Below are 14,772 nucleotides of genomic sequence, written 5' to 3'. Positions count from 1 at the left end.
CTGTTCATGCGCACAGCGGCGTCCCGCTGTATTTGATGTAAAAAGCAATCGCTTATTGAAGATGTGTAGAGGCTTACCCGAGGGTCTTTTGATGCTGGGCATCAGCTCTTGAGACCGGAGTCAAGACAGGTACGCCGAGTCGAGAGCCTACTATCCAGCATCAAAAGACCCTCGGGTAAGCCTCTACACATCTTCAATAAGCGATTGCTTTTTACATCAAATACAGCGGGACGCCGCTGTGCGCATGAACAGCCTGACTATTGTATAACTAAAACCTCCAGGCTGCATACGCTCCTGATCACTGCCAATATTGGCAAGCAAGGACTTTCTGCAGGAGAGGATTATTTATAACATCACACTAATCCTATATGGGACTTTATACCAAGCAAAACCAGTGATTTTACATCTTTTGATCGGTTATCCGAATCCAAAGCCTACATTGGGATCCATGCACACACTGAATATATTGTTACATTTAATGTATTTTTATATACTTTGTTCTTATGGTCATTTATAATTCAAGGCTTAATCTTATTGTCAGCATTTTATCTACTGTATTTTTAACTTTTTCTGCAATTTTCCATATATACTTACTGTCATTTTATTGTATTGCTACCAATAGTGTTAATAAAGATCCCTATACTTTTAGAGTGTGCACCACTTCCATTATTTATACTATTGAACAAAAACAATTTCCAAAACTTAATTTTACAGATCTATTCAGTTCTGAAGTGACTTTGAGTGGACTACATATTAGAAATCCACTATAAATCAACCAATTTACTAAAGGTTTTACACCGTTGTTGTGGCGTACAAAAAGTAAAAAATTATGCGGCACATCACAGTTGCACAATAATTTGCGACTTATTAAGGTTCCGCTTAATAAGTGGTGACAAAAAGGGAGCAGTGTAATTACGATTATACCAAATTTATTTAGTTTTTAAAGTTGTACTATTATGTCATCATAAATATTTTTTCTTTAAAAAAATTATTGTTTTCTGTATTGTCCTATCCTAATACCAATAACTTATTTATTTTTCAAATAGAAATGTGGGCTGGCTCACAGTATTTTCGCATAAAATTTTATTAATAACTAACAAACAGTCTTTGTGTCATCATATCAGCATATATAAACATATATAAACATGTAATTTACATAGGTATGTGCGGAGCTCACGCACAGACTTCAATAGCTGGAGTACTCCTAAGTATAGGACCAGAATGGCTATATTGGGGCTGCAAGAAATGGTTACTTATACCGCTTAAATGTCCAGGACGTAAGTCTCAATTGTCAGGTAATTGAGACACAGTTGTAACACAGTGGCTACAGCGATTGCGATACGTCCTTGATGTAATGTTTACAAGACATTCTATGATTGTCTACTGAGGAAGGAACTTGTTTCCGAAACGCGTCTAGTGTGTATAGAGACCAAGGCTATAGGTGCGGTTTTTTCATTTAATATGCAAGAAAAGGACTTTCTTTAATCTTCAACCTTTACAACATCTACAAGGATTTGAAGACGCTACAAACCATCTGAAAGCCTTTTGTATTCATCAACCATCTACCAAATGGACTAAAACTTATGCTGCTATATTCAATTATGATCATAAATTTAAGGTCAAATTGTGCTGTATCCTCGACTGCCGAACAGACAGGCCCAGCCAACCACCAGTTCAGCTCAGCTCAACCACCTTCCGTGTGCTTGACGGCCACGGGCACCTACGTCATCTTCCAGCGATCAACTACCTGGCTGGACACGTGGGACGCTGAGTGAACGAACGGGTCTGAGGTCTTGTGCTGCAAGCTGACAGCCAAAAGTAAGTGGGATATTGCTTACAACAAAAGCGGTCTAGATTTACTACAGGATACCCGTACAGAGAAACCTTTCTTGTAAACATTACATCAAGGACGTATCGCAATCGCTGTAGCCACTGTGTTACAACTGTGTCTCAATTACCTGACAATTGAGACTTACGTCCTGGACATTTAAGCGGTATAAGTAACCATTTCTTGCAGCCCCAATATAGCCATTCTGGTCCTATACTTAGGAGTACTCCAGCTATTGAAGTCTGTGCGTGAGCTCCGCACATACCTATGTAAATTACATGTTTATATATGTTTATATATGCTGATATGATGACACAAAGACTGTTTGTTAGTTATTAATAAAATTTTATGCGAAAATACTGTGAGCCAGCCCACATTTCTATTTTATCTATTCCTATTTTTCAGCTGGTAACTGAAGGGCCGAGCTCCAGTAGTTTGCTGGTAGAGCCTTTCTTAATTATTTGTTAGTAGTTTATTTATTTTTCAGTTGGTAGTGCTGTGTAAGGTTTCTTTTTTTTTTTGCAAGATATGCATTGCTTTTTTATCACAAGGTGGCCAAATAATGAAAATTTTGACAGTTTTGTTTTTTTAAGTGGTTCATCAAGTCGATTAAAAAACATCGTAAATTTATTCAGTGGGTTGATAAAATTGCAATGATACCATACTCAAACAAATTTGCTTTTCATGTTTTATTACGCCATAAAATCACATTAAAAAACAAATTTGTACCTTTGTGTGGCCTTACTGTTTCTCATAATGGAACTGTATGACAGTTTATTTTTCTAAGATAAAAATTTGAGAATACATAACATTTTGATAACTTATTGTTTCATTTTTTTGGGGAGAAAGGGTGACCAAATCCCTTTTTTTCATCACTTTTTTATTAATAATAATAATTTCTCTGTGTGTGCTTATTTTCTAAGACCGATAATTATTTTTTTTCCATCAAGACTGTGTGAGGGTTTGTTTTTAGAAGCTGTCGTTTTTATGTATTGTATTGTATTTTATCTGTCAGTATTACATTAAAGTTTGCCTATTAGACCCTGCATCTGGGATTAATTGGCATCCATACATGATGGCAACTCTGGGGACCATTTAGGTTTCCGGCTGCAATTGCCACCATCAGGACGCTGCAATTACACTGAGGGGGGCCAATGGGGTAAAGAGGGAGTTCATCCTGCAATAAACCACTTAGATGCCACAGTTTAACATCAGCAAATAAGGTGTGTATAACATTAGATCAGATACATGAAAGTCCAAGCAGCCATTCCATACATGGCATGTTAAAAACATAGTGAGGTTTAGGGTCCATTCACACGTCTGCAAATGGGTCTGCATCTGTTCCGCAATATCGGGAATGGGTGCAGACCCATTCATTCTCAATGAGGCAGGAATGTATACGGAGAGCACACTATGTGCTCTCCGTATCCGCATTTCCGGAGCGCGGCCCAGAACTTCAGGTCGCAGCTCCCAAAAAAAATAGAACATGTCCTATTCTTGTCCGCAAGTGCGGACAAGAATAGACAGTTCTATGGGGGGTGCCGGCCGGGTGTATTGCGGATCCACAATACACTACGGACGTGTGAATGGACCTTTAGGCATAATTGGTTCCATTTTACTTTTCCATTTAGCAGTAATACTATGTGTCTTGAACCTGAGATTTCAATATCCCCCATCCCTGTACATAAGGTCCTCTTCTCTCTTTCTCATGCCCCCCCCCCCCCCATTTGCTTCTCTGATATAGCTATTATACAACAAAATAAAACGGGTGACTAACAGTAGTGCTCAGAGATGTCCTTTGCCATAGTTTACAGGACATGCACACCACCATATTTTTGGTCTGCATCTGATGCTCATTTTTTGCGGATGGGATGCAGACTTAATTTCAATGGGTTTGCAAGCACTGTCCTGCAAAAAAAAAAGAAAAACATAAAACGTCCTATTCTTGTACAATTTACAGACAAAAAAGGGCATTTTTATCATAGAGTGGGACGTGTGGAGTGGAAAATTGCATAGCACAGAGGCCCGGCTTCTATGTTTTGCAGATCCATGATTTGTGGACCGCAAAATGGATACTGTCGTGTGCATGAGGCCTAAAGAGTTTCAATTAATTATCATATTAGTTCTAATAATTTCATACCAATTTTTCAATTTGAGGTTTCTTTCAAGGATGTTGATACAGAGAAGATGTATGAAATTTCTCATCAAAGAAGAAAATAGAAAGCTTCAGATTTAGACTTTTAACATTTTAACAAATTTAATTTACACATCAATGTCACTCACCAAGGCAAAAAAAAAACTGTTTGGACAAAGCATATGAATAGATAGTAAAGCAAGGATCCATTCTGGACAATTTCTCTGTATGGCTGACTGGTACTGTTGAGTACACTTCGAAATAAATAAAACAAGCAAGACCCAAGATAAGCTCCATACAATACAGATGGGTTAGGATTAGACAAACTATATTGGTTAGGACTTATTTCACACACTCTAATAGGGCTACATTTTAGCTACATCTGTATTACAGCTACATTATTCACACAATCCCCACCTCTGAGGTTCTTCTGATTGTCATCGAACCCTCATTTCATCCGCATTCGAGGAAATCGATTTGTTCATCTAGATAAATTTACACTTTTAAAGGAGCATCCCCACCGCTTAGGACGTTCTCTCTGGCAGCAGATTAATATGTAACAACATGCAGATACTTTGTCATCAGGTACGTGGGTTCCACTCCAGATCTGTTCTGTAATCCACAGTAAATATTAGCCCAGCACCAGGAACTTTAAACCAATCTGTAGTTTAATATCAAGTATTCCATTAAAACAAGTTCCAGAGGCAAAAAATGCAGCAGTTCCAGCCAAAGTGTTTCATTCATGTAGTAGTCTTACTCATAGCATAAAACTTCATTTCATGATCGAAACGCGTTGGCGGTAACTGCTGCAATGTTTGCCTGTGGAACTTGTTTTAATAGAATACTTGAAATAAAACTACAGATTTATTTTAAGTTTGGGGTGCTAGACTAATATTTGCTGTGGTCCCCAGATGAATATGGCTGCACATATTGCGCATGCGCCGTTACTGAGAGTGTCAGCTCATGTGCTATCGTGCTTTAACAAATCTGCGTAAACAAAGTTACATGCACCACTAAAACTAATTGTAGCAGTTTAAGGCTACTTTCACACTAGCTTTTTTGCGGATCCGTCGTGGATCTGCAAAAACGCTTCCGTTACAATAATACAACCGCATGCGTCTATTGTGCCAGATTGTGTCAGAGAAAACGAAAACTATTGGCTCTGCTTCGTCAAGTGGACAGTGAAAGTAGCCTAACTTAACTAGTCACATCACTTGCAGTAACGGTACATGCGTAAGATTATTATGGGTGTTAGAGATGTGCAGCCATGTTTATCTGCTAGTCTGTAGACTCCCTCACAGACTTAAAATTTAGTTTGATGAAGGAATCGATTCATATAAATTGATTCACCCATCCCTAATCCACATAGAACCATGGGTGTCCAGGTGTTGAGTTCTTAAATGACTATAAATATGCTATATATTGTGGAGAAGAATATGAGAGGACTCCAGCGTGTGGCTTTTCAGCTCCGTGTGTTGTCATGCAGGCTTTGTTGGGTGATGCATCTATGAAGATATTCTGCCTTAGCAACATGCTTATATTTCAATACAATGGAACATGTCATGGCCTCAAATCAGAGGCACATATAGGTACAGTCGAGGCCCGCTATCCAGCCCTATCATGGGTCCGTACAAAACCAAAGAACTAAAGTTAGGACTCTCCTCTGTAAACCTATTAAATATTGTTATTGCTGAGTTTACCAATAGGTAATAAAATGTATAAAGCAATATTAATGTGTTAGTGTCTGACAACAGGATTTCAAGGCCTTAAATCAAAATGTGCTTAATTAAAAAAAGAAAATAAAGAAACAAAAAAAAAAAGTGGAGAAGTCTGAACTTGGCACTTTTGCTGCATTTCCAAAATTTGATGAGTGGGACAAGACTGCCAGCAGGTTAATTAAAATGTGATAAACCAATTTTTTCTTTTTTTTTGAACCGAGAGACAGACATTTGCAAATGACACTTGGAGATACATCACTTTTATCACACATGAAAATGCGAATTCATTCAAATCCAAATTGGTCTGTAAACGCTTTATGAAAAATAGTAACAAGCACGTCTCAGCTCTGGCTTTTAACTGACAGCACAGCTGTACAAATGCTGCACCGACTGAAGATGAGGGAAAGGAATTATTGTTTAGTATCTGCTGAACGAACCATTTGCAGAGTTAAAAAAGACAATAAACAATTGAATTGAAAGTCAGAATACTGTGTGTCATCTACTGATCATCCCCCCTTCCCAAATCCCGATAGAAACGTACACATATAATGCCCTTCATTAATTGTTAAGGCAGCATTAATTCTCCCTGTGTCCTTTTTGAAACTATTGTGACTTGTTTGTAACATGTTAATCGAAATAGCCTGAATGAAATATGTCAGGATACAGATACTGAATAGATGATTTTGAATAGAATTATCTTGGTTGATTGCATAAGCAATACCTCTTACCGCTGGAATAACACCTTAACGGCACAATAATGACGACATGACAATGTATGTAAATCAAGAACTGCATGTGGGTTTATTTCACACATGAGAAAACAGTGGATTTAATTGTGTGAACCGAAATGTACTGTACAATATTAATGATAGAACATCAAAATGTATAATTCATAGTGCATTGCTTTATTTTGTATTTATTTATTTATTTTATTTTTTTGTCAGTTTCTTTTGTACATGCATCTGAAAAGATGCAGGCGCCAGTAAAATGTCTCTGTTTAAGTCAGTCTGCAGGAACTTAATTTTTATTCAAAAATGTGATTTTTTTTTTTTTTTTTTTTTTTTTTTTACATTTTATATACATAGGAATTGAATATAAAATGACAATATAAAAAAGTTCAAAGTGAAAGCATACAGCCATAAGGTACAAAGGAAGCAGAACTGTTTCAAATGGTAAGATATGTAACATGTACTCTTAAATTGTTATCTTTTATTTACATGGAACATGATCCTCTTGTTATGTCAGCCAGAAGGACTGCATTGAAGTACAAATTTAACCCTTTGGATGCCTGACTGCTCCAGTGGGTGGCAAAACCTCCGATGCCCAAGCGGTTAACCTGCCGGTAGCAAAATAGATTCAAATGCAGCACAATTGTAGAAAGATAAGCTCGTACGGGAGCTTATATTTGCAAATAATTAGAAACCATATAATTCATTTTGCAAAAAGAAATCATTTCTACGTGTTTGAATAAAATATTGGCATACAAGATCTTGCTGTAGTGAAACATCAGTTCCCATTGTGACAGTTCACGATTGATGGTACAGTATCTTTCCTGTATATTTTTAAAATATTACATTATGATTTATTTTTCTACACATGTGGCAGAGTAACCCTAGGAGTACTATATAGCCTTCCTCCCTTATCCCAGGGCTGCATGCATACTTTTTTTCTTTCAATCTAAGATCTGTATTCAGTATTTATTACTATAATATATTTAATTTAATTTTTCTTGAATTGTATAAAGATTTTTAATTAAATATGTTTTATATATCAAAAGGCACAGAAATGCTATGGCAGTGCTCAAAGGGTTAACTTGATGCCACAAGATTTTTCCAACCTTTATTGTCATGGCAACGTGTTAATTTTAGGATGTTTGTTTTTATGTCATTGTTCTTTGTGTTTCTTTGTGGTTAAATTAATGTCTCTCAATAGTGTCTCCCACTACATTCTACAAAAGATAGCTTAACATCAAGAACAGATGTTGAAAATTAAAGGTCAGACATTGACTCACAAAAAAAGAAAAAAAAAAAACATGCACAAATCAGACAAAGAGAATATAAATATAAATATAAAATATGTGAAAAAAAAATCCAGATAGGCAGTTCAGCAAAAAAATAAAAAATAAAATAATAAGACTGATTTCAGAGGCTCAGGTCAGGCCTAGTGCAGTATTATGAATATGTTTAGTGCAATGTTCTTGTGGTCACTTGCATACCTGGCTGCATAACTGGATGTTACTGTTTTTCCAATTCAGTTACATATATCACATGGTCCTCTGGGGACTTTCCATGTGTTTTGCTAAGGTGCAGTTTAACTGCGTGTTTGCTTGCAAAAGTCCGGTTGCAGAGCTTACACTGGAATGTGGAGCCCGAATCCTCCTCAATAAGTCCAATTGAGCTTAAAGCCTTATTGGTGATAACTTTTGAAACATTCTGCTGCTCTTGAATTTGATTTAGAGAAATCTTTGACAGATCCTTCAAGCTAAAGCCTAGATGTGTCTCTAAATGACTTATATATGTTGAAGCAGTCCGGAACTGAGAGGCACAATCATTACAAAAGAAAACAGGGTGTCCCGTGTCCAGATTCTTTAAAAATTTTGTTCCCCCTGTCCTCCTTAGCTGATATTTGACATTGGCCAACCAATGGCTGATTGTTGTCATTGAAAGACCAGTAAACTTAGAGATGTGTACCCGCTCTTGAGGACCTAAGTCTGACATGATATACTTGCCTTCAGCTGTCTCCCGTAAGCTAGAGGCAAACTGGGCCTGAAGTATAAGGAGATGCTGGGGGTTCCAGTTGGACTGTCTGCCCTTTCTTTTATGTACAGGAGATAACTCATCCAATGCCTCTTCAAAACTGCTGCCATCTGCATCTGACTTTTCAGATACAGTTGACGGAGTAGAAGACTTGGGTGTTAAACGTCCAGTGAGATTCTTCACCATATCAGAAATGTCCATGAGTGCACTTTCCCTTAGGGGTGAGGAGACTGGGTCAGTTATACTTGCAACAAGAGGTTTGTTTTTGGATTTTGTCAAATCTATTGGCTGGTCGCTGTTGTCGTAGTAGTACCGATCAATGGACTCAACCTGTTTGACAGGAGTGGTTGGATAGATAGGTTTGTCTAACATACTATTGCTAATTTTGTATAACATTGCTAATGGATCCAAAGATGGACTTACTGGCTTTGAAACTTTGCCTAAATGTGTATTCATTATGGATTGTAATGCACTGAGGGGATTTATAAATGATGGCTCAGTTGAATGATCTGTTATAATTCCTAAACTGTTGCACCCATTAGTCATTTTTGTTTTATGAGATTCTGTACCATTTGGTGTGTGAGTTTCCAATGGGGCTTCCTTTTTTGTCTTCTGAAGTTCAGCATCTGTGGATTTCTTTATAGTCTTTATATTGGAGTCATCTGTTTTAAGAATGTCTTTGTTTTCTTTTGCTACTGGAGATATGGGTTTAACTGGAGTCACCTTTTCCTTCTCTGCTGGTTTTTCTTCTTTCTTTACATTTATTTTTCCAGTTACTTTCTCCACTAATTCTTCCATTGCCGATACATTGCTTTTGTGAGGAGGAGGCGATAGGCTACCAGGAGAATGGACTAAAGCATTATGGTCAGAGGCCATGGATTTGACACTACTGGCATATGATGGTTGCATTTGCACACTCTGAACAGTGGGCTGCAATGCTTTTATAGTTCCGGGTAGCTGATAAGCAGCATGAATACTAGGATATCCACCCCATGATGGTGCTCCATTTTGAGCCTTACTAATTGCAGAGGACACTGTATTTTCCAGTGACTTTAAAATATCCAACCCACCTTTAGGACTATCGTCTAAATCCTCCTCTCTGAGGTATTGATATGAAACTGCAGGCTCAATTTTGTCAGGTTCTTCATTTTCTTCCTTTATCTTCTTTTCTGGCTCAGGATAGATTACTTTTTCCTGTTCTGCTTCTAGTTTGTCCTCTGAAAGTGGTGATGCAGCTGGTGAGTCTGGCTGCTTCTTTATGTATGATGCTGGTAATCTCGCATGTGTAGTTGGGGGTAAAGGTATTGACTGAATTTTCTCTTCTACAACTGCATCCAAAACCAGTTGTTTTCCTTTTTTAGAGGCAGAATTGGTCACTTTTAAGAAATGTCCAGTGACCATCATGTGAGCAGTAAGTTGCTGTAAAGTATCATGGGAGCTGCCACATTCCATGCACTTCAAAATTTGAGCCTTGCGTGCCTCAAACTGCCATGTATAACTAGCACCATTTTGATAACCATATCTGTTGTTAGGAGTCACATAAGGATTGGCAGTTTTAGGGTCCTTTGCATTATCAGTTCCTGTGGCCCCTGGTGAAATTCCTGCTTGCTCAGGTGACTCAGGTGATGATATATCCTGGAGAGCGCGTTTTTTCGTGGTAGGGACCAGTTTTGTTATGGCTGGTACTGGCTCTTTTAGAGGCACTTTTTGGTAATGCTTCGTTTTAATCATGTGAACACTAAGATCTTGCAGGGATTCAAAGGAATGTCCACAATACATGCATTTCAGAACTTTCTGTGCGTCTTCTTTTCCTTCCATTTCCATAAGTGATCTTTTTCTAGGTTTAGACCAACGTCTGGTTCTTTCAGATTCTCTGTCTCTATTATTATCACGATAATGTCCCGTTTCATTCATATGAACAGTTAGCTCTACCAGTGTGTCATAAGCTCCACTGCAGTCTTTGCATCTGAACTTACTGGCTCCAGTAAAAACAGACCCATACAGTTTATTGTTTTGCCGGTAGAGTTGAACTGTGCTAAACAGGCTAGGCTCTGGCAGAAGTCCATATGATGTCTGTTGTAATGTCTTTGCCAATGCCGCTTGGTGCCAGTCATATCCAGAAGCATTGTTACTATTTGTACTGTTGCTTGTACTAACACTGATACTAGTACTTGTATTAGTACTGCTACTACTACTTGTAATAGGCGTAGGCGTAACAGATTTAGGTTTTACATCTTCATCCTCGCTTTGCTTGCTTGCATCTGCACTTGTGGTTGGACTTGACTTTTTCAGGTCTAATGCCAAAGTGGACCAACTGTTTTCTGAAAACAGGTTAGTGTACACCGCTTTAATTTGTGCCAAACTGTCCTGAGGATAAGATGAATTGTCTGCATTCTGACTATCTTCTCTGTCTTGTCCATCCTTGGAAGAAGTACTTTTATAATCTGCTAGATGGTCACTTGTTTCACTAAATGGAGAACCATAGCCAGCATCATGATTAGTTGCACTACTGACAGGGGAATTTTGGTAGCTCTGAGTCTCTTTGCCTTCTGGTTCTTCGCTAAATAAATATTCACTGTCTTGGACATCCAAGGAAAGTCCATCATCTTCTACATTGTCTTCATCAGTTTCAGCTGCCTTTAATTCTTCTGCAGGAACATATGCTGAAAAACAAAACAGCAAAATTAGAAATATGTTGAAGAAGTTTAGGAATTGGTGTATGGTTAGAGCAAGATTAAAGAAAAGACCTAAATGATATACTGTAGTAAGGCTACTTTCACACTAGCGTTGTTTTAATCCGGCGTTCAATTCCGACACCGGAACTGCCCGCCGGATCCGGAAAAACGTGTGAAAACGGATTACATTTGAATCCTGATCAGGCTTTCGATCACAATGGAAAAATGCATTGGAAAAAACGGATCCGCCATTTATGGACTTTAACTTTTTTTTCACATTTTTCGGGTTTAACATGCAAAAGCCGGATCCGTTTTGACTGAACACACGGGGCCGGATCCGGCGTTAATGCAAGTCAATGGGAAAAAAGCCTGATCAGGCGTTCAGTCAAAGTGTTCAGGCTTTTTGGCCGGAGGTAAAAATACTGCATGCTACGTTTTTCTGAAAAGCCTGATCAGTCAAAAAGACTGAACAGAAGACATCCTGATGCATCCTGAAGGACGGACTCTCCATTCAGAATGCATTAGGATAAAACTGATCAGTTCTTTTCCGGATTTGAGCCTCTAGGACGGAACTCAGCGCCGGAAAAGAAAAACGCTAGTGTGAAAGTACCCTAAAAGTATTTATGAGTACATTTCTTCCCCCTTTTTAATTGATGCAATTTTTTTAGAACCTTAACTACAACACTATGACTACAATAGTAGCATCTAAACTCTGGCTGAATACTGGACATGTTGCCAATGTGATGGGATAAAGTGGCTTCTTGAGAGACAAAAAATGCTTATACATTTCTTCAATGTCATATATGTGTGCCACCACTTCAGCATTCACAGTGAACCCCTACATTAATGAGGTTAAATATGAATCGTGATTATCCTGGACAAGATTCTCTAAATAATATAGGCAACTAAAGTTATATCAGCAGAGAAATGTTCCCCCAAAAAACACTAGCGTGACCTCATCTTTGGGAAATTGGAATTGATATTTAGGAACAGATGGTCATGGTATCAAAATACTCCAGAAGCCTGCTGGCAAAGGTCCCAACATTTTTGTGCTTGTGCATAGATGAAAGATGGGTGCAAATAATCATATAGCTGAGTCACTAAAAATATACCGGACAGTCAGGATAATAGAATCTGTTGGCAAATTACATAAAATAGTTAAAACAACCCTAGCTTAAACAAAAGTTTTTTTCTGTGTATAGGGTATTTTTTTCTTATAACTTTCTCTAATCATACTCGTGCACAAAATGAGGAAAAAAAATGTAATTTGGTGAGATATAAAGGATAAGAAAGATTCAAGAAGGTACTCTTTATATATATTTTTTTTATTGCAGTGCAATCTGAAGGCAGCATGTTATAGAGAGGAAAGTGCCAAACAAACTAATATATAGATTTGTGGGAAAATATTCGGTAAAACTTGGACTTTATATACTTAATTCTCTACTCTTTCTGAGTTCTGTTGTACATGGGGGTGGTATTGTCAGTAACTGACATCTAACCCTGTGTACACACTTACACAGAGAATGCTATCAATCACTGATAATAGCCAAGTGAGATGTCTTGAACTTAGAAAAAGCAGAGGTTTAAAAGTATAAAATTACAAGATTTATTGAATATTTTCCCACAAAACTATATATCAATCTGCTCAGGTTCTTCTGCTCTACAATATTGCATAGCATTTTGTGGTGACATGTTCTCTTGAAAGGTAAGAGGGATTGACACAATACTAGACTGAATAAAATGCTCTAATGTTTGCAGTCCAGCTACATTATACATGATTTCAGTTGAAATGTTTTCTTTCCTTTAATTGTAATATTCTTTCTCCTGTGTTCCAGCAGTGCCAATAGGTTGCATATTATCAATAGCTATTTAATTGCTTTATCCCATTGTGACAGTTTGCTTCACTTTCTCAACTGATGGGTACTTTTTCTGAATACATATTTATTATTTTTCATGCACACAATCTGCACTCATCAGATTTGATCAGCGTTAAAGAAAAAAAAGCATGGAAAACGTCCTTGTTTTGTCCAAAATAAGATTTTGCGTGGGAGATTTTTAGGTGATAGTTGACATAAATCCCTCTACTGGCGTTTTTTTGTAATACCTATATGACCTGTCCTGCATTTTAGGAAGCATATACATTTTAATATCAGGCTAATATCAGCCTGAAATCTAGATATGGAAGTTACATTTTGAAATCTATATTAAACCAGTTCACATACCGTACAAACCATGCATATGCAAAAAAAAAAGAACGGAAAAATAGTTGGACCTGAAGCTAAATCAAGCATGCTTCCATGTTTTACAGAATAAGTATGTGTGCAGTGTGTTTTTTTAAGTACTGCCGTGAGTTGCCAACATGGAATGCCTTCTGGATGGCAGTGTCTATTCATTCTGATGAAACAGATGTGCTGTCTTCTCTGGATAACATTAAATGCTGTGCAAAATAATTTAAGCAGACACAATGCGAAATATGAATATTCCTGGTGCACGGAGACAGCTTTCAAATGTGTTTCTTGTTCTACATTGTGCTGATGAAAGACAACCATAAAAGCCCCACACGCAAATAAATTGTTAAAAAATGATACCTCCAGTAAAGACATTTCAATCTTTTGGTTGTAAGAATACACATTTCATTTAATTACCTATGTTAATGAATTTCATTCTAAAATTAGCAAAGACATGCTTAAATGGGTGTGTCTGCCATTTTTAACCCCTTGAGGACATCCACCGTACATGTACGGCAGAAGTCCATTCTTTAAAAATGGTGTCCGCTGCAGAGTGCAATGGGCACAATAGCCACCAAATTGTTTTAAACAGCAGACACCAGGGGTTAATGTCTGTGAACGGCGATAATGCCGATTACAGACAATAAATCCCTCAGATGCTGCATCTTTAAGTTCCCTGAGAGGCCTTAAAAATAAAAAAAAATAAAATTTAAATCACTCCCTATACCTATAATATAAATAAAAATAAACAACAAAAAAGAAAGATGATATGTACTGCCATACTGAAAAATTTGAGCTGATTGGTTGCTATTGGCAACAGTTCGGTGATACATAGGCACAATATTTCATAAATTTCCTACTGTGTATATTAAGAATTATTACAATAAACGCCATCATAGCTGTATATATTATATGTAGTTCTCTTTCAGTCCATAAACATGATTTTAATAATGTATCCTTAATTATTGTGATCTCATGTAAATATATAAAAGCGATAAAATTCTGAAAGTCTAAGAAACTGTAGAGCTTTCCATAAAAGCATTTACAATGAAGTCTGTTATTGTGTCTTATAATCTAAATTGGCAATATGAAAATGTTTAGGATGTCTCAATATGGCAACTAACACTGAAAAGGAATACATCATAATAAGAATATTAGAAGCAAAAGGTAACAAAGAGAAGGTACAGAAGAGGAAATATCATCTTGTCGAGAATGCTATTTCTCCAAGATGTCTGATGAAATACAAGTCATTTAAAAAGCTGGTATTCAAAGATGGCTGTCACTTTAGATAGGGGCTGGCACGGCTCACCTAGACATGTGACACTTTGGTGGAAGTTAGGTCTGCTGCAATATTGAGAGCAGTAGAGATCAGGATGACAAAGACTGCAAGGCCGAGTTGCCTCAGGCTGTTAGAGAATGAATTCATCATGCAA

At 37.3% G+C, this 14,772-nt stretch overlaps 1 protein-coding gene across 1 annotated transcript in view; it reads right to left on the bottom strand.

Annotated features, from left to right (window-relative positions):
- Positions 1-6,464: 6,464 nt before the first annotated feature.
- Positions 6,465-14,772, bottom strand: part of TSHZ1 (teashirt zinc finger homeobox 1) — an 82,433-nt gene continuing 74,125 nt past the window's right edge. Inside the window, exon 2 of the mRNA XM_044294794.1 lies at positions 6,465-11,099. Within this exon, the coding sequence (XP_044150729.1) occupies positions 7,915-11,099 (3,185 nt within the window). The 3' untranslated portion in view covers positions 6,465-7,914. The remainder of the gene's footprint in view (positions 11,100-14,772) is intronic.

This window comes from Bufo gargarizans, chromosome 5 (genome assembly GCF_014858855.1).
Source record: "Bufo gargarizans isolate SCDJY-AF-19 chromosome 5, ASM1485885v1, whole genome shotgun sequence".
NCBI lineage: Eukaryota > Metazoa > Chordata > Amphibia > Anura > Bufonidae > Bufo > Bufo gargarizans.
The sequence above is the reverse complement of the archived record's forward strand: the minus strand, read 5'-3'. Positions and strand labels throughout refer to the sequence as shown.